Consider the following 25,563-nt stretch of genomic DNA (forward strand, 5'->3'; position numbering starts at 1 on the left):
CATAGGCATTATAAGCATAATTATCATAACAATATTCAAGTATGGCAAAAGTTTCAGATTTATAGAGAGTAGCATCATACTTTTCAACCAAAGAAGCAATTTCATAAGCACCCTTAAAAGCAACAAATTCTTCAATTTGTTGAACATCATAGTAATTATAAACACCCTTAACATACGAAGATACGATTCCATTATCACTAGACAAGCATTGATAGGGAAGGTGTTTCTTAGGGTTTTCAGAACAACATGTAAAATCATATAATTCACATAAAGTCCAAGCATAGCATTACAAACAATGAATTTGATCCAGTAAAAGTTTCCTTTTTCAGATATACGGTGTCGCACATAACAAGCATGCTCATCTAAAGATTTGCCCTCAACTAAGCTAGTTGGGGTTTCAGCACGAGCACATAGGGATCAAAGATGATCCAAGTAAAAAGCTTCAGTAGTGTGATAGATTTTGAGTGGTTCTTCAACCATTGGTGAAGTAGGTACAATTTTTTTTTTTGGTATTTTGCATTTCCTACCCATAACTAAAGATAGAAAACAACTAAAAACAGCAAATAAAAATTACTTAGTGATAAAGCAAACAAGCACACACGAGAATATTCACCCCACGCTATGACTCCCCGGCAACGACGCCAAAAAAAAGGGTCTTGATGACCCGCAAGTGTACGGGATAGTTATAGTATCTTTCGATAAGTAAGAGTATCGAACCCAACGAGGAGCTAAAGGTAGAACAAATACTCTCTCAAGCCTATCAGCCACTGATACGGCTCTACACACGCTTGACGTTCGCTTTACCTAGAACAAGTATGAAACTAGAAGTACTTTGTAGGTGTTGTTGGATAGGTTTACAAGATAATAAAGAGCACGTAAATAAAAAGTAGGGGCTGTTTAGATAAAGATGCAATAAATTAAATATAGCGAGTGTGGAAAAGTGGTGGTAGGAGTTGTGGAATTGTCCCTAACTAATTGACTACTTTACTAGACCGATAGCAAGTTTTTATGTGGGAGAGGCCACTGCTAGCATGTCATCCTTGACTTGGAATTCTATGCACTTATGATTGGAACTATTAGCAAGAATCCGCAACTACTAACGTTCATTAAGGTAAAACCCAACCATAGCATTAAGATATATTGGTCCCACTTCAATCCCGTATGCATCAATTTCTATGCTAGGTTGAAGCTTCTGTCACTCTTGCCCTCCTATCAACATACAACTAACCCTATGGTGTGATCCACGCACGCGCTCATATGATGGGCACCAAAGGACAGCAACATAACCACAAGCAAATTAAATCAATCATAGCAATTCATCAACCACCAATAGGACAACGAAAATCTACTCAAATGTCATAGGATGGCAACACATCATTGAATAATAATATGAAGCATAAAGCACCATGTTCAAGTAGAGGATACAATGGGTTGCGGGAGAGTGGACCGCTGTAGATAGAGGGGGGAAGGTGATGGAGATGTTGGTGAAGATGGCGGAGGTGTTGGTGAAGATCGCGGTGATGATGATGGCCCATGGCGGCGTTCCGGCGCCACCGAAAGCAAGGGGGAGAGAGCCCCCCTTCTTCTTCTTCTTCCTTGACCTTCTCCCTAGATGGGAGAAGGGTTTCCCTCTGGTCCTTGGCTCCCATGGCATGGGAGGGGCAAGAGCCCCTCCGAGATTGGATCTGTCTCTCCGTCTCTCTCTGTTTCTGCGTTCCCAGATCCTACCCCTTCACCGTTTCTTTTATATCCGGAGAACCGTAACTCCGATTGGGGTGAATCTTTCGCCCAGATTTTTCTCATAAAATTAGCTTTATTGCGGCAAAAGAAGAGCGTCAACCGCCTTACGGATGGCCCACGAGGGTGCCAGGCACGCCCAGGGGGGAGGGTGCGCCCCCTGTCTCGTGGCCACCTCGGGCACCGTTTCGCATTGATTCTTCCTCCGGAAAATCCCAAATATTCCAAAATAATTATACGCCCGTTTTTATCCCTTTGGATTCCGGTTGATATTGGGTTTCTGTGAAACATAAAACATGCCACAGACAGGAACTGGCACTGGGCACTGGATCAATATGTTAGTCCCAAAAATAGTATAAAAAGTTGCTAAAAGTATATGAAAGTTGAAGAATATTGGCATGGAACAATCAAAAATTATAGATACGACGGAGACATATCACTTCGCACTATGAGGTCAATGTCTTCTAAACTGATTTATCTTCAAAATCTTCTGAGAATGCATATGACCTCTTCCCCCTTCCCTCGCGTCTCTAATGTTGTCACAGGTACATGTCCATGGGAGAATACCTTGATTCTCATAGTCTGCATTTATTTGCAGAATACTTACAGCGTCACATCGAATCTCCTGAAGCCAGTTCTTGTCTGACCAGTAGACGAAAGCCATTCACTGTGTTGAAGCCAATCTGCTTGAACGTTATGGCTTTAGAGAAGTCTGTACGGAAAGGTGGGAGGCAACGCCATGGCAACATTGCACTTGATTTGCCTGATGATCTGTACAATCTATACAAGTCTGACCCAGAGGAGAGTTACACCCAGCGCAAGAACCGGATCCAGTGGATCAGAAGATATTGGGAAGAGCAATGGTTCAAATACAGGTTTGTGACACCTGAATATGCTGAAAAGAATGCCATCAAGCGCCCGTGGGGTGACTATCTATACCGTGGCTTGGTGCCAAAGAACAAGGATGGAGCTATTGCTCAAGGGTTCTATCCCTGTAAGGCCAGAGGACCACAGCCTGCGAATGCCGACCCATCTTCTCCCTTATGGTGTCGTGAAGACAATCTTTTCAAGTGCAACTACCAGTTTGCAAAAGATTCTGCTATCAAAAATCAGAAGGAGTTTGGCCTCAACTTCAACCCTGGCCCCACCACTCCAAGACCTGATGGGACTCGTGAAGCAAATGAGAACAGGATTGGCCCCTTTGCCAATTTTGACAGGCTTTTGTCTCATATTGCTGCCCAAAGAGCTGTTGTGAAGCAATCTGCTGGAGAAGCTGATTCTGAAGATGCTCCCTCACCACCAAAGCAGAAGAAGAAAAAAGCAAAAGCTTCAAGGCCATCTGCTTCACCAAAAGCTTCAACCAAGAAGCCTCTGAATGCTGCACCGTCTGAATCCAGTGTGCAATCTGAAGATTTATCTCGTGTGTCCAAGAGGACCAAGAAGCCATTACCCAAGAAGGCCACTGGGCAACCTCTCACTCCTTTTGCTATTCTGCGCAATGAAGATGACACCATTGATCTGTCCGGCGATGAAGATCTTGGTGATGATGCCCTTGAGATGCTAAGCAAGAGCAAGCAAGAGGCAGAAATCTTCAACGATCCGCCCCTCTTTGATGTTGACATTCTTAACAACTTCATTGATGAGTGGTTCAATGACCAGAGCATTAGCATTGATGATCTTCAGCTTCCAGTGGACATCAGCGTCACATTTCATGGAGCCATTGCAAATGAGTTGGCCTTGGCTCAAAAGATTGTTGAGCTCAAGAATAAAATTGATTATGAGAAGGCTCACTTCAAGAAGAACATGGACAAGCTCAGCGTGGCAGATGTTCAAATCTTCAAAAAAATGCTGCATGACCTCAAGGAAGAGTTTCACAAGAAGCGCAATGAGGCTAAAGGCTCACGAGAGCGCATGAAGTACTTCACCTAGAAATGTGTTCAAGCACACAATGAAGCTGAGAAGCGCAAAGCTCTTGGTCGCCCTAGCATTGATCCCAGGATGGCTGCCAAACAAAAGAAGCTTGCTGTGACACAAACTGAAGCACCAAGGCAGGAAGCACCTAGCATTGTCTTCCCTGCCAGCATGACAGGCTCAAAGCCTAAGGTCACCTCAACAGCTTTAGAGCTTAAGAAGACAAGGGCAGCTGAAGCCAAAGCCAAGAAGCGCAAGCACAAGGATGCATCTGATGATGCCCCTTCCAAGAAAAACCTGAAGACTAAGGGAACTAAGTCTTCAAAGAAAAGTCGGGTTGCTGCCCCTGAGCCCCTTGTTGTTGAACCCATCTCTGTTGCGTATGCTGCCTCTACATATCGCGAGCGCTGTCTCATTGTCCATGAGCCTGCTTCCACAGAGGTGCCAGTATCTGAAGAAGTTCCAGCTGTTGACCCCAACACAGCTGAAGACATTGGTCATGAAGACAATGTAGTTGATGATGAAGTCCTTCCTCAGCTCGAGCACTAGTTGGTATCATCGCCTGCTCCAACAAGCAGTGAATACATTAGCATTGGTCATCCATTAACGCCAATTGCTCAAGATGACTCCTGGGCTGAGCGCCCACAAAAAGAAACCCTAGTTCAAGATGAGACACCCCATACTCCACCAGCACAAGCTACCAATCCGATACTTGATGACGACAACTACATGGAGACCACTCCATCTCCAAAGGCATCGCATGCGTTTCTCAGGCTTCGCAAAGGTCTCAAGCCATCTGTCTCCATGTTCACCATTCCAGAAAAAGATTCACAACAATCCAGCTCAGTGGCACGTCAAGTGTTCCCTGAAAAGAATCCTTCTGCGACTGTTCAAGCGTCTGAAGCTAAAGCTGCTAAAGACATTCCAGCTGCATCAGCCAATGAAGAAGAAAGAAGAGAAGAGAGAGAAAGAGAAGCCACACCCCCTATTGTTGAACAAGTCATTCTTGAAGAGAATGTTATCGTGCCTGACCCTCCGGTCGTTGACCAAATGGAGGTTGAGAACAATGAGGCTGCCACCAACACTATTACTGAACCAATGACCCTGTCTTGGTTGAAGACCATGTGGAGCTTGAAGCCATGTGAATCCTGAAGCTTCTGTGATGCCGGTCCTCACTGACGGCGCGGTTCCCCCACCAAGGCCTCACACCATGGAAACGGCCTTCAATCGTGACGGGGAGTTAGTCACTGTTCACTGGCCAATCATGATTCCCCCTACCGCTCCAGGACCACAATATGACTATCATGTGGAGCGTAGGCCTCAAGTTTAGAAGCCACAACTGCGTCTGCCAAGGCTTCCAAGTGATGTAACTACACATGGCTCGTTCAGCATGCTCAGCTTCAGAGAAGACAATACCTTCTTTGACCGTGCCAAGAACCCCTAGAAGAAGCCAAGAATCTCATCAGACAGATTTTGGAGCCACCAACAACGAAGCTATTACTCTTGCATTCTATACAATCAAGACAGAATATTCCCTCACAGGCGTCTGGATTGTGATGCTATGGCTGGGCTACCATGTCTGGAAGAAGCCCTTGACTGCTTCAGGGATGTTGGTCTTCTGGCATTTGTCACTGAGAAAGAACACTAGAATGAAGAGCTCCTACTGTAGTTCTATGCCACCTTACATATTCGCGGATACAACAGGGATCTGAAGACATGGATCCTTGAGTGGATGACAGGAGATGTACACCATGAAGCCAAAGCTCAGGATATCATCAAGCAGACTTCCCTGCCCACTCTAGGTGAGCTATATGAACCTGGTTGTTCGCTTTATCAGAATGAACTACAGAGCATATTCCAGAAGCCTGAGTCGAACATGAGCCAAATGCTTAGCATGATGAAGCCTTTGCCCCAAGACGCTGAATATCCAAAGGAATTCTTTGTCGAGGACCTCGAGTATCTGCCACACATAGTATATCATATTCTGAGGCATACTCTCTGGCCCATCAAAGGCCATTCATCTGAAGCCAAACTTGAAGGATCCATGAAGACTTTGGTGTTCTACATTATCAATGGCATTAGATTCAACACTCAGGATTTCTTCATCAAACAACTTGTTGCTTCCGGGGTTGATTTGTTTGGTCTGAAGTTCTATGCTCCATGGGTGATGCGGTTGATTAAGCTTCATTCAACCATTGACTATCGGCCTTCAGCCCGAAATCACATTGTATTCTTGCCTGAGGTTGATATGTCTGTTGAAGCCATCTATCTTGAGCCTGCAAAGAAGCCCCTCCATCTTCAGAATGCTGAGTTCCAGAGCTTCGCATAGCCCATTGAAGGTGTTCATGTGCCAAATGCTGCAACTCATACCTATCCCTTGGCTGGAAATCTGCGCCTACCGCATCGTGCAAACACTGAAGCTACTGCAAGCACAATTGCCCAAAGGCCTCAGAAGCGTCCACGTGTTTTCAATGACCGTGAGCTTATTGTGGCCTTACATCAAAAGCATGACAAGCATCATGATTGGCTAAAGCGTCAGATGAAGAGTATCATGGTGGATGTCAATCGCATCCGAAACTTAGCAACCAAGAACTCGTTTGTTGCTCATGAAGCTTGCCGTCGTTCCTGGAAGAGTCTCACTTTGCTCTGCGCTGAAGATGATCTTCGCACAGATGGATACATTGAACACTTCAAGTTTGATTCCAGGCCTCCGCAAAATGTAAGTTGGCGTCGCACACCCTCCCTTGAAGATTCTGAGTACTCATCCTCGGCTGCAACTGTTGTTGCGAGATTCGTCGATGAAGAAGATGACACCACTTCTCCTGCTCTCACTGCTCAGCATGATGATGATGCATCAGGCCTATCTGCACCACCAAACTCCACCGTCGACCCTGCTGCACCAACTTCTTCACCAACTGGGAACGAGTAGATACTCTATGTCATCAAACCTTTTTGGTCATTATTAATGAAAGGGGGAGAAGCATATGCGTTGATAGTCTTCAAGTGGGTCCATATGGGTGGTTGCTTATTTTTGTTAAGTATTTACAACTTTCGTTTTGAAACTTTTGGCTTTTGAGTTGTAACACTTAAACTTGATGGTCGTCTGCTACTTTTACTGCCACTTTGTGATGCGATGATAAATTCTGCATGAAGTCATTCTGCAAACGCCCATTTTCCATTATTCATATCATTATCTTCATTATCTTCTTATATGCACGATGCATTGTCTTCACACTTTGAAGATGGCCTCCACAAAGCAAAACCTGCCATGTGCATTTGCATTCAAAAGCAAATCATTTATATGCACATATTCAGGGGGAGCCTCATCATATGTATGAAGACAATACTCACAACACTGAACTTTCACATACTTTTGTCCCCATTGAAAACTTCAACCAGTTTGTCATCAATCACGAAAAAGGGGGAGATTGTAAGTGCATCTAGTGCCACCCCTAGTTGGTTTTGGAGTATTGACGACAAACTTGGTTGAGGAACTAATGTGTTTGTGAGAATTACAGAAAAATAGGTAGTAGTCCCATATTGATTTGGTTTACCTATGAGAGATGACCCCTAAAAATGTGTGAAGACATTGAAGACAATGGTGGTCTGTGAAGATATTCACATTGAAGACTATTGACATGAGAAGACATTGCATGAAGACTATCGAGTGCAAAGACATAGTTGTTTCGTAGTTTCCTTTTCTTCTTTATTGAGTCATAGGAACCACCGTACTGTTAAGTGGAGTCCAAGTGAACAAAGTCAGAGTGATTGATGTGATGCTCAACCAAATCCTATGTCTTCGAGCAAAGACAATGAGAGCAAATCTTATCTAGAGTTGGATGAGTCAGCTTTACTTGTAGCCCAAGTCAAGATGTCGCGTGTGTTTGAAATTTGACCGTTGGACACGTGTCAGTTCCTTAGTGACACAGGGTCATTTTGGAGAAATCAGGTCGGGTTGTCTCCTGGCTATAAGTAGCCCACCCCCTACACTATAAATTGGTGGCTGCTTAGAGTTAGTGCACGACTTTTGTCGTTTGAGAGCAACGCACCTCTGAAGCCTTTGAGAGAGAAATCCTTGCGAGGACAAAGCCCAAAACACCCAGAGCCAAAGAGTGTTAGGCATCACTGAAGTCTTTCTGTCTGAGTGATCTGAAGACTTGTTACACTTGAGGACTATGAATCCTCCAGCCGGTTAGGCGTCGCGTTCTGAGCATCCAAGAGTCATTGTGGATTGCCGGTGAATGAAGTCTATGAAGGTTTGTAAGTATACCTTGAAGACTTACCAGAGTGATTGGGCGAGGACTAAGTGTCCTTAGGTCAAGGAATAAGGTGAATACGCGGTCTTCTGAGTTGAATCTCAGCCTCCCTAACTAGACGTACAGTTGTCACAGCAACTGGAACTGGTCCAACAAATCCTTGTCCCCTCCAAGTAACTGGTTCTATCCTTTACCTCTCTTTACTTACAATTTGTCCTTGTGAAGTCATTGCCTCCCTACATGATCTGATTCTCTTCACTATGTGATCACTGTTGCTGTTTGGCTTCATACTATCTTCCATCCTATCCTTACTACCTAGCTACTAATAGTCTCCGTGCTTTCACTTCATTGCTTACTTGACTATGGCTTGTCTAGTATAGTCTACCTTCCGCTGCATATCAATAGGTTCATTGCTGCCGTTTGTCTTCAAAACCCCCGTGTTATGAAGACTTTCATAAAAATCGCCTATTCACCCCCCTCTAGTCAATAACTAGCACTTTCAGTAGTAGTACTTTGCTTCGAGGGCTAATAAACTTTTGCAATAAGTATGTGATTTCTTTATGACTAATGTGAGTCCATGGATTATACGCACTCTTACCTTTCCGCAATTTGCTAGCCTCTTCGGTACCATGCATTTCCCTTTCTCACCTCGAGATGTGGTGCAAACTTCGTGGGTGCATCCAAACCCCATGATATGATACGCTTTATCACACATAAGCCTTATTATATCTTCCTCAAAATGGCCACCATACCTACCTATTATGGCATTTCCATAGCCATTCTGAGATATATTGTCATGCGACTTGATGAGGACATGACTACGTTGGATACAACCAAAAATATGGCATACATGTATATTTGTGAGGTGATTTCTAATGCAAACTATGCAATAATTTATTTATGTCATCCAGGACAAAAATACTTCACAAACTTTTGTGTCATTTCTAATTGCAGGTGTACGGTACATTTGTATAATCCACATATGAAGAGAAGGGAAAAGGAGATGTTTAGGTGTTGTTCAAAAAGTCCTCTCGCGTCACTTTTGGGCCAAGAGAAGATAGAGTCCAAGTCTCTCACGTTCTGCATTCAGATTCGGACTTCATAGACATATCGGACTCAAAATGCCAAGAAATCTTTCATACGGACTCCGAATTGGGTGATTCTTTTTTTCGGAAAGTAGATTTCATGCTCTTTCCAACCCAATTGGATTCACCTTAAAATTCGTCCGGAGCATTGAGTTATCGATGAAACAATCTGACGATGCAGTAGAATCCGAGTCAAACTACAAGTCCAAAGGTGTTGCATCACCTCCACTTGGGCCCAGGAGCCTTGTACGACCTAGGGTTAGTTTTAGGATGCCTCGGGACGTCCTCCCACCTCCTTGGCCGCTACCCCTTGCTCCTATATAAGTAGATCCATCTAGTAGCTTTTTCCTTGGGATTTGTTTAGTTAAAAGTTAGCCATTGCAACTTCACGTACTTCGTTTGTGTCCAACAACCAGGCCATTACCGCTTTCGGGTTCCCACCTTTATCAATTCTTCATCTATATATGCAATATTCAGATTGCTTTATCATATTCTTGCTTGTTCTTCGATTGCTTGCAGGAATAGACTTTCGTGGTCAGGTTGATCGTGCTCCAGCGTGGTCAATAACCTCTCGAAGTTGGTTTAGCGATTGCTAAGACGCAATGTCGTGCACGTTTGTAGTCGGGTCGTCAAAGTCAGCTCCACCAAATCGATAGTTATCATCTCATCGAAAGATCGGGACCCTCGCCCCTATCACAACTTCCACTGTTCCCTTTTTTATGACTTGAACATTCATTGTCATATTGCTTTGCATGATCATAAGATAACTAGCACGATATTTCCATGGCTTGTCTGTTTTTTGATATCCTTGCTATGCTAGATCATTGCACATCCTGGTACACTACCAAAGGCATTCATATAGAGTCATACTTTGTTCTATGTATCGAGTTGTAAGTAAATAGAAGTGTCATGATCATCATTATTCATTATTAGAGCCCAAGGATGATGAGACTATGATTCCCCCACAAGTCGGGATGAGACTCCGGACAAAAAGAAAAAAAAGTAAAAGAAAAGAAAAAAAGTGAGGCCAAAAAGAGCCAAAGAAAAACAAAAAAAAGAAAAAAAAGAAAAAATGAGAGAAAAAGAGAGAAGGGGCATGCAAATACCACACTTGTGCTTCAGAATAGCACCATGTTTTTCATGTAGAGAGTCTCCTATGTAATCACTTTCATATACGAGTGGAAATGTTTCACTATAGAACTTGGCTCGTATATTCCGATGATGGGCTTCCTCAAATGCCCGAGGTCTTCATGAGCAAGCAAGTTTCCATGTGAGCTTTCATACACTTACAACTCTTAGTGCATCTGTTGCATGGCAATCCCTACTCCTCACATTGATATCAATTGATGGGCATCTCCATAGCCTGTTGATTAGCTGCATCGATGTGAGACTTTCTTACTTTTTTGTCTTCTCCAAACTAATCTCTACCACAGTATTCTATTCCACACATAGTGCTATACCCATAGCTTGCGCTCATGTATTGTGTGGAGGTTGAAAAAGCTGAAGCGCGTTAAAAAGTATGAACCAATTGCTTGGCTTGTCATCGGGTTTGTGCATAATAAATACTTTGTGTTAAGAAGATTGAGCATGAAAATACTATATGATTTTGTAGGGATAGCATTTTTTGGCATTAATATTTTGAAAGACATTGTTTGTTGGGATGCCTGAGTATTGATGTCTTTATATCAAATTATAGACTATTGCTTTGAATCACTCACTACTGGAATCAGGATCTTTGTCGTTAGCCGGTTCTTTACCGTCAGCTAGCTGATGGCAAAGAGGGTCTTTGCCATCAGCTTGAAGAAAACTGACGGCAAAGAAGGAGCTAATGGCAAAGAAAGTGTTTGCCGTCAGCCACATCTTTGCCGTCAGCTAGCTGGCGGCATAGAATCTTTGTCGTCGTCTAGCGGACAACAAAGAGGCAGGGTGGCCTGCTAGCGAGAGCCACCTAACAGCCACTTTATTTGCCATCCGCTAGCTGATGGCAAAGAATCTTTGCCGTCCGCTAGCAGACGGAAAAGAAAGTGGCCAAACTAATGTCCGTTAGCTAGGCTCTTTGCCGTTTGCTAGCGGACGGCAAAGAGTTGTGCCCTATCTAACCAAACGCTCTCGCCCTACCCCTCTCTCTCCCCTCTCTCTCCCTCCCCTCATCAGTACCCCGCGCCGCCGCCGCCCCATCCCGGCCGCCCCGTCCCGCCACGCCGAACCGCTCTGCGCTGCCCAGCCGCTCCGGCCCGCCCCGCCGCCCCGACCCTGTAAGTGCATTTAGTGCCACCCCTAGTTGGTTTTGGAGTATTGCCGACTAATGTGTTTGTGAGAATTGCAGGATAACACAGGTAGAAGTCCCTCATTGATTCGGTTTACCTAATAGAAATGACCCCTAAAAATGTGTGCAGACATTTGTGGTTCGTGAAGACATTCACGACGAAGATTATGACGTGTGAAGACATTCACTTGAAGACTATGGAGTGCAAAGATATAACTGTTTCGTAGTTTCCTTTCTTCTTTATTGAGTCATAGGAACCACCGCACTGTTAAGTGGGATCCAAGTGAAGAAAGTCAGAGTGACTGAAGTGATGCTCAACCAAATCCTATGTGTTCGAGCGAAGACAATGAGAGCAAACCTTATCCATAGCTGGATGAGTCAGTTTTGCTTGTAGCCCAAGCCAAGTTGTCGCGTGTGTTTGAAATCTAACCATTGGACACGTGTCAGTTCCTTAGTGACCTAGGGTCATTTCAGACATATCAGGTCGGGTTGCCTCCTGGGTATAAATAGCCCACCCCCTAAACCATAAATTGGTGGCTGCTTAGAGTTAGTGCACGACTTTTGTCGTTTGAGAGCAACCCATCTCTGAAGCATTTGAAAGAGAGATCCTTGCGAGGACTAAGCCCAAAACACCCAGAGCCAAAGAGTGTTACGCATCACTGAAGTCTTTCTGTCCAAGTGATCTGAAGACTTGTTAAACTTGAGGACTGTGAACCCTCCAGCCGGTTAGGCGTCGTGTTCTGAGCATCCAAGAGTCATTATGGATTGCCGGTGAACGAACTCTGTGAAGGTTTGGAAGTCTACCTCGAAGACTTACCAGAGTGATTGGGCGAGGACTGGGTGTCCTTATCTCAAGGGGAATAAGGTGAAGACACAGTCTTCTGAGTTCAATCTCAGCCTCGACGTACAGTTGTCACAGCAACTGGAACTGGTCTACTAAATCATTGTCTTCACCAAGCAACTAGTTCTATCCACCTCTATCCTTACGTTGCAATTTGTCTTCGTGAAGTCATTGGTTGCCTGCTTGATTCATTTGTCTTCATTGTGTGAAGACTTATATCTGTTTAGCTTCGTACTATCTTCCATATTGATCTTGTCTTCCTAGTTGCAGTTAGTCTTCATGCTTTCACTGTATTGTATGCTTGACTAATGCTTGCCTAGTGTAGTCTTCATTCCGCTGCTTACTATATGGGCTTAGTTAAGGATGTCAATTTTATTCATGGACATGGATGCCCGTGGATACGCGACCCGAATGGATAGGGTTGGGGTACGTTTTTATGTCCATGGACAACACCCGAACCCGATCCGATTATTCATGGGTAGGGCATGGATATAATTATGTATCCGTGGATATACCCAAACCCGACCCGATAGTATGACATGTGGGGCAAAATTCAGTGATCCACACTGTCCCACCTTCCAACATAAATTTTCTGTATAAAAAATGAAAAATAAACCATGAAATTTCTCCTTCACTGTATCTTACTGCACTGTCGCTTCTCATTCTTCTATCTCCTCGTTAAACGCCCCATTATTAAGCTACTCTGTCTCCTTGACTTACTCCCCCCACAGCCCTAGTCGTCGCTGCTGCCGGCCCGTCTAGTAGAGGTTTAGCACTTTAGCAGCCAAAGGTCCAACTCCATATCCCCACGACCCCTTCATCTTGGCTTCTCCACGCACCGAGCTGCGATGCGGCGCAGCTCGACATACAGGAGCGCTGTTGTGCCGAGAACCAGAAGCACGGCGGGATGGGTGTGCCGGGAGGCAGTCGTAGATCACGATGAGGAGTGTGAGCTGCGTGACCTTGGAGAAGGTAATGGCCACACCAGACAGACGACAACTGGAGCATGTATATTAGGTGTTTCTGTACGTCGTATATACATACACCTAATCTTTTAATCCCTCAATCCCTCTCTTATATGTATATTAGGTGTTCTTGTACGTGAGTGTGCATCATGTGATGTCCTAAATTTCTGTGAAGTACTCTTATACATAGTTTACATTAGCAACTGGAGCAGAGATTCACAGAATTAGGTATTTTTTGCTGGTTACTAATTTAGTCATAGTTCGTTGGTACATGATGAGGGAGTCCTGGATTAGGGGGTATCCGGACAGCCAAACTATATACTTTGGCTGGACTGTTGGACCATGAAGATACAAGACTCAAGACTTCGTCCCGTGTCCGGATGGGACTCTCCTTTGCGTGGAAGACAAGCTTGGCGATCCGGATAATAGATTTTCTTCTTTGTAACCGACTCTGTGTAAACCCTTGCCCCCTCCGGTGTCTATACAAACCGGAGGGTTTAGTCCTTAGAGGGAGAATCATAATCATCATAGGCTAGCTTCTAGGGTTTAGCCTCTACGATCTCGTGGTAGATCAACTCTTGTAATACTCATATCATCAAGATCAATCAAGCAGGAAGTAGGGTTTTACCTCCATCTAGAGGGCCCGAACCTGGGTAAAACATCATGTCCCTTGCCTCCTGTTACCATTAGCCTTAGAAGCACAGATCGGGACCCCCTACCCGAGATCCGCCGGTTTTGACACCGACATTGGTGCTTTCATTGAGAGTTCCTCTGTGTGGTCGCTTCAAGGCTCGATGGCTCCTTCAATCATCAACAACAACACGGTCCAGGGTGAGACTTTTCTCCCCGGACGGATCTTCGTGTTCGGCGGCTTCGCACTGCGGGCCAATTCGCTTGGCCATCTGAAGCAGATCGACAGCTACGCCCCTGGCCATCAGGTCAGGTTCGGAAACTTGAACTACACGACCGATGTCCGCAGAGACTTGATCTTCGTCGGACTCGGGCCTATGCCAGGAGCGCCGAACAGTCACGGCGAGCACGGCTTAGACCTGATGTCTGACAATACTCGGGATATCGCACCTGCAGGAGCTCCAGACATAAATCCGGGGCCGATCGCGTCGTCCGAGGACGGGTGGATGGACCCCGCCCTGGAGGCCACACACTCATCGGCGATAGAGTCGAACACCGGCTTCACCCCCAAGGAAGCCTGTGACACCGGACCCCCGGACTAATGTCCGGCTGTAGGTTCCAGTCCGTGCGTCCCCGAGCCCGCCGAATCTGGTTGGGCTTCGGTAATGGAGTTCACCGCTGCGGATATCTTCCAGCACTCGCCCTTGGGCGACATGCTGAACTCGTTAAAGTCTCTCTCTTTGTCAGGAGAATCTTGGCCGAACTATGTCCGGCTCGAGTGGGAAGCAGGCGGCGAGGGAATTCCACCGTCCGGACAACATTCAAGCATAGCAATTTAATTGCACTTACCATCGACCCAATAGTTTGTGGGTTCCATTTCACACGAACCCCTATGGGCATAAACCCATCAATAAAGATCTTCTAAAAGATGCCAGGTGCAAAGGCCAAGTTTTACAGGCCCACAACCCTAGCGGTTGTCTTCGGATCACCAAACAAATACCATGCCAAAGAATAAGTCTTCGGCATTGTCCCCTTGTACAATAAACTACCATATACTATCGGGACGGACCGCGTTGGCTAGACCCAACGGGGTACAACATCAGGCCAAACCCGCGTGACATAGTCACAATTATGGGCAAGGCCGAACTCCACCCTTAGAGTGGAAATCATACTGCCGCTGGAATAGTGAGTTGTGCCCATTTATGAAATTTCGATTCGGCAGCCAACCACCTGGACACCAACTGAGGAGTCCGAGCTACTTTATGGCATGATAGCCTGGTTCGCCCAGGCTCCGATCAGGCACCCGCGGTTCAACCACAATATGACATGCAACTGCCCTTAAGCATTTGTCTTTGCAGACTAACTTTCGCGTAGAACAGGACTGGCGACATGGAACCAGCTCGGGCGCACAAGGCAGGAACACACAAGTACCCCCCCCCCCAAGGAGACAGTCCGGATACACTTCAGATCCACACACAGCCTCCTTCAGTCCGGCCATGACAGGTTCCGCCAACACACCTCTTTTCATACGCATAAACCGTACTCATACGCATAGACGTGTCACTCTACTACAATACGTAGACTAAAATAACTCACCGGCCGTCGTTCCTCATTAACGCTCTTTCCTTCGTCATAACGGCACCCGCACATAGTGTCATGCCCCCACTATGCCAGGGGCTTCATAATACTCATAATATGGCAACAAAGTTCGGCCACATTTTCGGTCGCTCGGCACCCCGAACTTATAGCACTATATGCATCAGCTCCGAATCATGTCTTGGGTCATTGGTTGGGTTTGCCCGGCTCCCATGTTTTGGTACCTTACGTTCCGCTCCATTGGCTAAGGTAGCGTTGGGAGAACTACTACGATTGTGTCCCGGTTCTTCCGGACGAGCACCTCAGTAGAGAAAGCCGAAAACTGACTGTCATGATACAGCGAGAGCTGGTCAGCTGTTCGAGAGGTTGTAAAATCTTTAAAGATTTATTCGGCATAATGCCATTATAAATGCAAAGTGCGATGGATCGGTCTTCCGATCAGGCGCCGTTAGAGCCCCTCGTACGGTCTTTCGAACACTAGGGGCTGCGCCCACCATACTCGAATTCCTATGGCTAAGTGAGAGTGATAAGGTCCTATAGTCTGATTGCCTAGTTCGCGATGATGAACACCTCCTTCAAGGACCCAAAAATGGGACAAAGAGCGTTCAGGTATGTCCCGAACACCCCCGTACTTTTTATGTGGGGGCAGAAGCTGACGACTGGCTAACTCTCAGGATTTATATATACTCAACGGCCGCACAGGAAGAAAAAATGTCCATATAACAGGCAGTAAACAATAAAAGTGCCAATATCCCATATTACAAAGGACAACATGACTGCCTTCAGGGAAATATAATGTCTTTCGTACACTGATCCGCCACAAGGCGGGCTCCTTTCAGAATACCTTCATAGTATAATTCGGGCTTGCGATGCTCCTTACCCTCCAGCGGTCCCTCAGTCATCAGCTTCTCAGCATCAAGCTTCCCCTAGTGCACCTTCGCACGGGCAAACGCCATGCGTGCACCCTCTATGCAGACCGATCACTTAATGACGTCGAGCCGAGGGCAAGCACCAACAATCTGCTTCACGAGTCTGAAGTAACTGCTTGGAATTGGCTCAGCGGGCCACAGCCGGACAACTAAGTCCTTCATGGCTAGTTCGGCCGCCTAGTGCAGTTCGACCAGCTGCTTTAGCTGATCGATAAAGGGCACCGAATAATTTGGCGCCAAATACTGTGACCAGAAATGCTTCTCCGTAGACTTCTTCTCCTCAGCCCGATAGAATTAGGCAGCATCAGATATGTTGCGCGGCAGGTCCGCAAACGCCCCTGGCAAAACAAGAATTCAGCTTGTCGCTTAGAGTTCCTCCCATTACTATGTAAAAATTGCTTTGAGTACAAAGGGCCTTACCAGCCGCAACCTTCCGTGCCTCCTGAATGTCCTTTAGTGCACCTCGGGCTTCCGCCCGAGCATCATCTGCGGCTTGGACAACTTGGGCGAGTTCAGACTCTTTCCCTGCTAGACTCTGCTCCAAGGCCTCGCTTTTCTTCACGGCCTCCTGGAGCTCTCGCTCAGCTTCAATGACCCTGGCCTCGTGTTTCTCGCGAAGAGCCTGCTCGGCGGCGGCCTTCTTGTCGGCTTCGGCCACAACCTTCTTTAGTGCCTCAGTTTCGGCACTCGCTTCTAGAGCATACAATACAAATGTTTTCATCCGGCACAACTACTAATTCGTGCTCAACTGAGCAAACGGTTTCGACATACCTTGCTTGTCCGCCAACTGCTTCTTCACGCGGCCAAGTTCTTCTTTGGCCCGTTCCAGACTTCGCTTTAGTCCGGACACCTCTGCATTATGAGAAGCGGTCGTCGCTACAGACGCCTGTTTTCAAACAAAGGAATATACGTCATTAACTGAGTCTCCTGCAAAGCGGAAATTTGATCCCCTGTCCGGCTCTTTCTCTTTCACCAGACAGTGCATCAGGGGCTACTACTCATACTATGACAACCCTTCAAAGGTTTTTAAAAACATACCTCAAAGCCTTTTATAAGGCTAAGGCAGGATTCATTCAGTACGCTCTCAGCGGACTGAATCTTTTCAATCACCGTGCCCATGAGGGCGCGATGCTCATCGACGATGGACGCACTATTTAGCGCTGTCGATAGACCGCCCGGCAACTCTGCTTGGATAGAGGTTGCTGGCGGAACGGGCTTGCCTCTCTCTATAAAGGGGGGCTGCTTGCCCGATCCTGGAGCTTTAAAGGTCTCCAGGACCGTGTCCGGGTGCGGGCCGAATCTAAGATCACCCCCGCCGTCCACGACCATGGGAACCGCTACTCCCGTGTATCCGGCCCCAGGGATATGCCCTCCCTGGTCCGGGTCCCGTTGAGACGACACCTCGGTGTCGCGCCTAGGCTTCGGGGAAGGGGCCTCTAGAGGCGTCTCGCTCTCCAGGGCATCTGAGCTCAGCGAATCCTCCGATGAGGACTGTCCGGCGTGGGACCTTGTCGGGCTGCACAAAGTATGGCGACAGTTAAACTACCACATCCTAATAACCCCGGGCGCGTATGTGTGTTCGGATTTCATGTACTCACGACTTTACCAGGGGCTGGGCCCTGGGATCCCACTCCGGGCTGCTATTGGCAGCCTCGGTGGATGCCTCCGGAGGGAACTTTTCCCTCTCTTTGGCGATTCGGCCTCCAGAGATGAGGAGGTCGTACTCTTCTTCCCTCCCCCCATGGAGGACTCGTCTTCTTCCTCCTCCTCTTCGTCTTCGGAGGAGGAGTGGTCGCTGTAGTCTTCGGATTTTGTGTTCGAAGCGTCGCGGCGACGGAGGCCGCTCCGGGTCTCTTTGACCTTCTTGGAGGCCTCTTTCTACGACGCCTCGTAAGGCGCTGGGACCAGCATCTTCGTTAGAAGAGGTCCCGCCGGTTCCTCCGCCAGTGGGGCCAGATAGTGAATCCGCCCCACCTTCTTTGTCCATTCTTGGGATAATTACAGAAAGCTCGATAAGGCGTCTTCCTCAGGATACGCTAGCTAAACATGGATAGACAAAACACAGGCGATGACTTACCGGACTTGCGGAGCGGGACAGTTGATACCCGCGGTCCTCGGCGGAGCCCGACCATGGTTTGCCGGACTTGAAGAACACCCTCCAGATGTCCTTGTGCGAGGAGCCGTAGAGCTCCCGTAGGGTCTGATGCTCGGTCGAGTCGTATTCCCACAAATTACAGGCTCGGTGCTGGCAAGGGAGAAACAGGCGAACTAACATGACCTGGACTACATTGATGAGTTTGACATCCTTGTCAACCACGCTCAGACGTGTGTTTGGAGCACCGATAGCTCATCGGATGAGGACCAGTTCAGGCCTTTCTTGGGCCAGGACGTGAGCCGCAGTGGGGCTCCGGATCTGAATTCAGGAGCAGCGGCCCACTTTTTACCGCGCGGCTCGATGATATAGAACCATTGCTGCTGCCACTCCTTGACGGAGTCATTGAAGCTACCCGTCGGCCATGTGACCTTGGGCATCTTGCTCGCCGTTAACCACCTTGGGCTTCACATTGAAGATCTTCAGCCATAGGCCGAAGTGGGGCGAAATGCGGAGGAAGGCCTCACACATGACGATAAATGTCGAGATGTTGAGGAAAGAATTAGGGGACAGATCATGAAAATCAATCCCGTAACAATACATGATGCTGCGAACAAATGGGTGGAGGGGAAACCCGAGCCCGCGTACAAAATGAGGAAGAAACACGACCCTTTCGTGGGGCTCTGGAGTGGGGATGATCCGTTCCGCCGTCGGGAGGCGGTGGCCGATTTTCTTGGTCGGGTACCCGGACTATCGGAGCTTTTTGATATCCTTCTCCTGGACGGTAGAGGCCATCCATTTGCCTCATGCTCCGGATCTGGACATCTTCAGAGAACCTCTCTTCGGTGGAGAAGACGAGCGCTTGGGCGATAGGGTTCGAGTAAAGGGGAATGGACGAGCGGAAGGGAAAGGCGTGGGTAAAGAGGAAGAGACCTTATCTCTTTATGGAGGCGATAAAAGCTTTTGCGCCTCCCCACTTGCCTAGCGGAACCCACACATTCCCTACTCGCCGCGATTGACGGTGCGATTGGGCTACCCGTGCCCGTATTAATGAAAACTCCGCGATAAGGGGAACACGATCTCTGCTTCGACGAGACGTGCCCGGAAAACCACCTCACAATACGTGCAGTGGTTGGTTGTGGAAAGACGGTTCAATACTGACTCGACCATGGTGCTATGTCATGTTATCTAAAGATGTCAGCAGGTTATATTTGTGGAATATCATTCTCCCCGTGATGGCATGTGATGATCGTCTTGCAGATCCGAACACGATTTAAGTGTTCGGGGTTTACTTTGGAGTATTCAGAGATGGAACCCGTTTGCAATGCAGAAGACAATCTACGCGCCAAACTCATCGTAATTGAAGTCTGGTTTAGGGGCTACTGAGGGAGTCCTGGATTAGGGGGTATCCGGACAGCCGAACTATATACTTTGATCGGACTGTTGGACCGTGAAGATACAAGACTCAAGATTTCATCCCGTGTCCGGATGGGACTCTCCTTTGCGTGGAAGACAAGCTTGGTGATCCGAATAATAGATTTCTTTCTTTGTAACCGACTCTGTGTAAACCCTAGCCCCCTCTGGTGCCTATATAAACAGGAGGGTGTAGTCCTTAGAGGGAGAATCATAATCATCATAAGCTAGCTTCTAGGGTTTAGCCTCTACAATCTCGTGGTAGATCAACTCTTGTAATACTCATATCATCAAGATCAATCAAGCAGGAAGTAGGGTTTTACCTCCATCGAGAGGGCCCGAACCTGGGTAAAACATCGTGTCTCTTGCCTCCTGTTACCATTAGCCTTAGACGCACAGATCGGGACCCCCTACCCGAGATCCGCCGGTTTTGACACCGACACATGGCACTATAGATATGCATGTTAATTAGTAACTAGCAAAAAGCCCGTGCGTTGCAACGGGAGAAAAAATTGATGGACCAATTAAAGGAAAAATAATTTGGATGCTAGTTTGGAGCATGAGATATGATGTCTACTTTGGGTGAACAACACTAAATTCAGATTATTAGTTCATTTAAAGAACTTAATATAGAATAGAAAAAAATGTCAACAAATCGATGAAACCAAGGAAAGTCATATAATAGAAAAAAGGAATGAACTAATTTATTAGACACTAACATCAGATTTAGACAAGACAGCAAACAGTTATCAATCACTACATGTTCTAGTGAGTCATGACTATCTCCAACAGAGAACGAATTTGAGAAATCTGAATAATTGTTACACATAATGATTTTATTGGCACATATAAAAAACCAATGGTGCTATCAAAGTCTTCTTGGTTAGGATTATCCTATACATTTTCCTTCATTCATGATTGTAGTGAACATAAAAAAGACCAGTTCTATAATCAGTTGAACATTACATCAATAACAGAGATAAACAATTCCTTGAGTCACCTTTGAGATGGAATCGTTAACAAATAAATAAACGATTGAATTATTTTCCAAGAATATAATATCGTAGAATACAACATTAGTGCAGAACTGTAGCAGTTGTGAACGCACTTACCAGCTCTTGTCGCGATTTCTGGTCATCCTGAACAATAGACATTTTCTGCTCTGTTAGCTTGAAAATTAAGGAGGTTACTTAGAAAGAATAATTATCGATGACAATGCATTTATCAAAACATAAAACTCAAAAAGCATTTGAGATATAGACTGGCAACTAAGAAACCATGTGTTTTAGTTTATTGTGCCAGATACCTTTTACAAAGGCAAAACATACATATTGTAGCTATACCATCATGAACACATTATTGTTCATGTTTTTGCTACAATTCACCCTATTCAGTTCAAGAAATAGGTAAAGCCATGTAAATTGCAAATCCATCTTGTCCGAGGGCTAATCAGGAATCCTAGAGATACCAAATTTTGTTATTGAAATCGAAGTACAGTAGTGGTCAAAAATATTGGGATAAGATTTCTATTCAAAATTGATGTGTATGGTTTTCATTAAAAGATTGAACCCTGCTAGAATGAATAAAAATCCCAGGAAATTCATTCTATATCCAATCCTCCCTCACATGGATGAAGCCCAAGGTCAGAACTTTCCTCTCAGCATCAATGAAATTAGAATTCATTGCTGCATGCCTATGGCTCAAACCCAAGAATAGCCATGCATCCAAATTGAAGAATAACCATGAAATCAACAATGCAACACACTCATCAACAAATTTATTCAGAAAACTGGTTGCATGACCTTCATTCAAAATTCGCAAACACCAATATTAAGATCAAGGTTCCTAAGGTTCACAGCTTCAGATAGACATCACTTATCTAGCAAAGTAGTAGAAACTAACAACAGAAGAAAAAGCAAACAAAATTGATGGATGGATGATCATGCCTGGCTATCAATTTTCCTTACGCTATAGCATCCAACTCATGAGTGGCGTTAGCATCCTAATATACGTGATATACTGAACTGTGAAGAAACTATAAATGTATAGTCGATGAGGATCACTTGCATGATTTGTGGCGAGAAAGTTTTTGTACTACCGAGAGAGGTAGAACTGCCTCATGGACCTGCAATTGAAAAGCACGTAGGTGTATCAGGTAACAACTCTTAACCAAACTGGAAAAAATAAATTCTAAATACAATCTGTACAATGCCTTGCAATGTCATAATCATCGTTTAAACTGCATACACATTATCTATACAAAAAAGAACTGGAACAAAAATTAAAATCTGAAACAAAATTCAAAACGAAACCTCTGTATAACATGCAATGAATAATTTATAAAGCAAGATCTAGCAAGCAATCTAGCTATACACATACAGAGTTTAACATCAAGTGGTTGAGTTAGGAAGATCTAGCAAGCAATCTAGTCCTTGCACCTGAGCTGGGAAGAAAATAAAAAGAAAATTACATGAACACAATCGACTCCCTTGTTAGACCATCGGTGGCAGTACCAAAAGAAACCCATGTCTACTTATTGGTGCCACCGGGGAAGACTGGGGCTGGTTGGGAAGGGGAAGGAGAATAGGGCGGCGGTGGCGGCGGGGTGGGCGGCGGAGGCAGCGGAGTCGGGGTCGGGGGCGGCGGCGGCGGCGGCGACGCTGGATAGAAGCCGGAGCGAAAGACCGACAATGTCATACGCCATGCGTGTTCAGGTACGTTCAGGCAATGCGTTTTTGTTTTAGGCCAAGGTCGTGCCATTCTTCTACAGCCCATGGCCCAACACAATGCACAAGCCGTTCGGAATTATACTCCCTCCGTTCGGAATTACTCGTCGCAGAAATGGATGTATCTAAAAAAAAATAATTATAAATATTACCACCTCGGATAGCAAAAATAATACTATAGGTGAAAAAACTGAAAGCGTAAATTCATAAGAAGAAGCGTATTGTGACGGTGAACCCGGAGACTCAATCCATGCTTTATCTTTCCCTAATCTTTCCCTAATAATAATAAAGCACGGATTGACTCCGTGGATTCACCATCACAATACGCTTTCTTCTCATATCATAATACGCTTTTACGATTTGTATATACAAAATTGTAATATAAACAAGGTGGTACTAATTCGGGATCTGCACGTCTTTGTGGAAGTTTTCATACATCGTTGGAGAAGCCCAGTATTGTCCCAACGAAGCCCAGTATGCCTCAACCGGTTAGCCCAGTGTACAAGCTGTTTGGATCAAATTCACGACCTTCTCTCCTATCCCACATCGCCCCTTTAGATATAACCGAACCAGTTCATATATCTAAGTTGTCTAGAGGATCAAACAAGGGATACCGAAGAGAAGGAAGCGAAGAAGAACTAACCCAACGCAAACGAAGGCCATGCGGGGGATGGGAGAGGGAAAGGAAGGCACCGAGGGCGGCGGCGCTGGTGCTCCTCCGGCGACGAGTCGGACTCCGTCGAGACGAGCTGACAGCTAGGCGCTCGGGCGCGACCGCGTCGTTGCCTGACGAAGAACATGAGGGCCATGCGGGGGTGGAAGAGGAAAGGAAGGCACAGAGGGCGGCGACGCGATGGAGGCGACAGGCCATGCAGGGAGGAAGGGAAGGCCATTGGCGGCTTGGCGCACGGAGTGGAGAGCGGGGGAGCGATGTCCCATGGCGCGCGGGTGTGTAGCCCATGGCATGTGGCCGATGGAGCGGCCGATCCAATGGCAATGGAGCTGGGGGAGGTGCTACCGGCGGCGGTGGGCACAGGTGGGCCAGCGGCGGCGTGATCCAGGGCCCAGGGGTCGTGGGAGTGGGAAGAAAATGACAGTCAAACCTGCGAGCGACCAGTCCAGTCCATATCCGGCTGGAGCTTTTAGGTGATAGCGGAACTTTTTAAATTTTAATTACGGACCCATACAAATCTCTGAGTTTACACGGACATGTTAGCGTGTACCGTTGGTTCTCCGAACTAGGCGAATGGTAGTTTTATTTTAAGACAATATAGATGCATGCATTCAGAGCATCGTTTTGATTTACGAAGTTACCATAGAATCTTAAGATTAACGAACTCATCATAGATGGCTCATAGTTGTCGGAAATATCTCCTTTCACTGAATGCGCATCACCGAAAATCCCACTGAATTTTACGTCGTAAATTTCGAACTAACGCCCCAAAGAATCCTGTTGTTACTCACAAAAAAAAATCTTGTTGTTAATTGATCCATCATTTTCATCATCATCAAACTTATCATCCATATGTATAGCCTGATTAATGATAATTGGCGTTTGCTTCGCAGCGAAGCACCTCAACTTTTTTCTCCCGTTGCAACGCACGGGCATGTTTGCTAGTCTTTCCCTAATAATAAAGCACGGATTGACTCCGTGGGTTCACCGTCACAATACGCTTTCTTCTCATATCATAATACGCTTTTACGATTTGTATATACAAAATTGTAATATAAACGAGGTGGTACTAATTCGGGATCTGCACGTCTTTGTGGAAGTTTTCATACATTGTTGGAGAAGCCCAGTATTGTCCCAACGAAGCCCAGTATGCCTCAACCGGTTAGCCCAGTGTACAAGCTGTTTGGATCAAATTCACGACCTTCTCTCCTATCCCACATCGCCCCTTTAGATATAACCGAACCAGTTCATATATCTAAGTTGTCTAGAGGATCAAACAAGGGATACCGAAGAGAAGGAAGCGAAGAAGAACTAATCCAACGCAAACGAAGGCCATGCAGGGGATGGGAGAGGGAAAGGAAGGCACCGAGGGCGGCGGCGCTGGTGCTCCTCCGGCGACAAGTCGGACTCCGTCGAGACGAGCTGACAGCTAGGCGCTCGGGCGCGACCGCGTCGTTGCCTGACGAAGAACACGAGGGCCATGCGGGGGTGGAAGAGGAAAGGAAGGCACAGAGGGCGGCGACGCGATGGAGGCGGCAGGCCATGCGGGGAGGGAGGGAAGGCCATTGGCGGCTTGGCGCATGGGAGTGGAGAGCGGGGGAGCGACGTCCCATGGCGCGCGGGTGTGTAGCCCATGGCATGTGGCCGATGGAGCGGCCGATCCAATGGCAATGGAGCTGGGGGGAGGTGCTACTGGCGGCGGTGGGCATAGGTGGGCCAGCGGCGGCGCGATCCAGGGCCCAGGGGTCATGGGAGTGGGAAGAAAATGACAGTCAAACCTGCGAGCGACCAGTCCATATCCGGCTGGAGCTTTTAGGTGATAGCGGAACTTTTCTATTTTTAATTACGAACCCATACAAATCTCTGAGTTTACACGGACATGTTAGCGTGTGCCACCAAGGACATGTTAGCCATGTTTGCTAGTCTTTCTCTAATAATAAAGTACGGATTGATTCCGTGGGTTCACCGTCACAATGCGCTTTCTTTTTATGTCATAATACTTTCTTTCTGTCCGTTTTTCTTGATTTGATATTTTTTTTAATATCCAAGGTGGTACTATCTATTTCTTCACATCGCGTTTATCTATATGCATCCGTACGTGCACTAATATTTTCCGTCTGCGCTTTTGCTCGGGCCTTGCCTTGCGGTCGTTTTCGTGGCTGATGCATTGCCACTTGGGCCTTAGCCCGTCTGCCTGAGATGTTCCAGCGAGTGTTTCTGTAATAAAAAGTACTAGAAGATTATGGTTAATAGATAGTCCGACATCGTTTACTTGTAGACAGTCCCACCAGTTTAAATGTGTTTCTAAGTTGACGACAACAAGTAGCATCAAAGGAGTTGGTCAAAGATGGAATTAATCGAGCGGGAGATGCTACCTCAAGAATCAAAGGAATTTAAATGAAGAAAAAGAATAGAGGGAACTCAGGCCATCTCATGGAGAGAG

At 46.3% G+C, this 25,563-nt stretch overlaps 1 protein-coding gene and 1 long non-coding RNA gene across 4 annotated transcripts; both read right to left on the bottom strand.

Moving 5' to 3' along the window:
- Positions 1–16,393: 16,393 nt before the first annotated feature.
- On the bottom strand, positions 16,394–17,092 carry LOC119281287 (tol-Pal system protein TolA-like). 2 transcript variants are annotated; one of them, XR_005138356.1, is made up of 3 exons: positions 16,988–17,092; positions 16,637–16,909; positions 16,394–16,554 (listed from the first exon to the last, which is right to left on the bottom strand). XR_005138356.1 is itself a non-coding variant. In XM_037561841.1 (2 exons), exons 1-2 carry the CDS (start codon positions 16,935–16,937, stop codon positions 16,511–16,513), a joined length of 345 nt encoding a protein of 114 aa, XP_037417738.1. In that variant the 5' UTR covers positions 16,938–17,091; the 3' UTR covers positions 16,394–16,510. The 2 variants fall into 2 exon arrangements, 1 of the variants encoding a protein (XP_037417738.1); XM_037561841.1 differs by having other exon boundaries at positions 16,637–17,091.
- Positions 17,093–20,129: 3,037 nt separating this feature from the next.
- Positions 20,130–22,307, bottom strand: LOC119281288. 2 transcript variants are annotated; one of them, XR_005138358.1, is made up of 3 exons: positions 22,192–22,307; positions 20,834–21,846; positions 20,130–20,170 (listed from the first exon to the last, which is right to left on the bottom strand). It is a non-coding gene; the product is annotated as an uncharacterized LOC119281288 (long non-coding RNA). The 2 variants fall into 2 exon arrangements; XR_005138357.1 differs by lacking the exon at positions 20,130–20,170 and having other exon boundaries at positions 20,738–21,846.
- Between the last annotated feature and the right edge of the window lie 3,256 nt (positions 22,308–25,563).

This window comes from Triticum dicoccoides, chromosome 3B (genome assembly GCF_002162155.2).
Source record: "Triticum dicoccoides isolate Atlit2015 ecotype Zavitan chromosome 3B, WEW_v2.0, whole genome shotgun sequence".
NCBI classification, from domain to species: Eukaryota; Viridiplantae; Streptophyta; class Magnoliopsida; order Poales; family Poaceae; genus Triticum; species Triticum dicoccoides.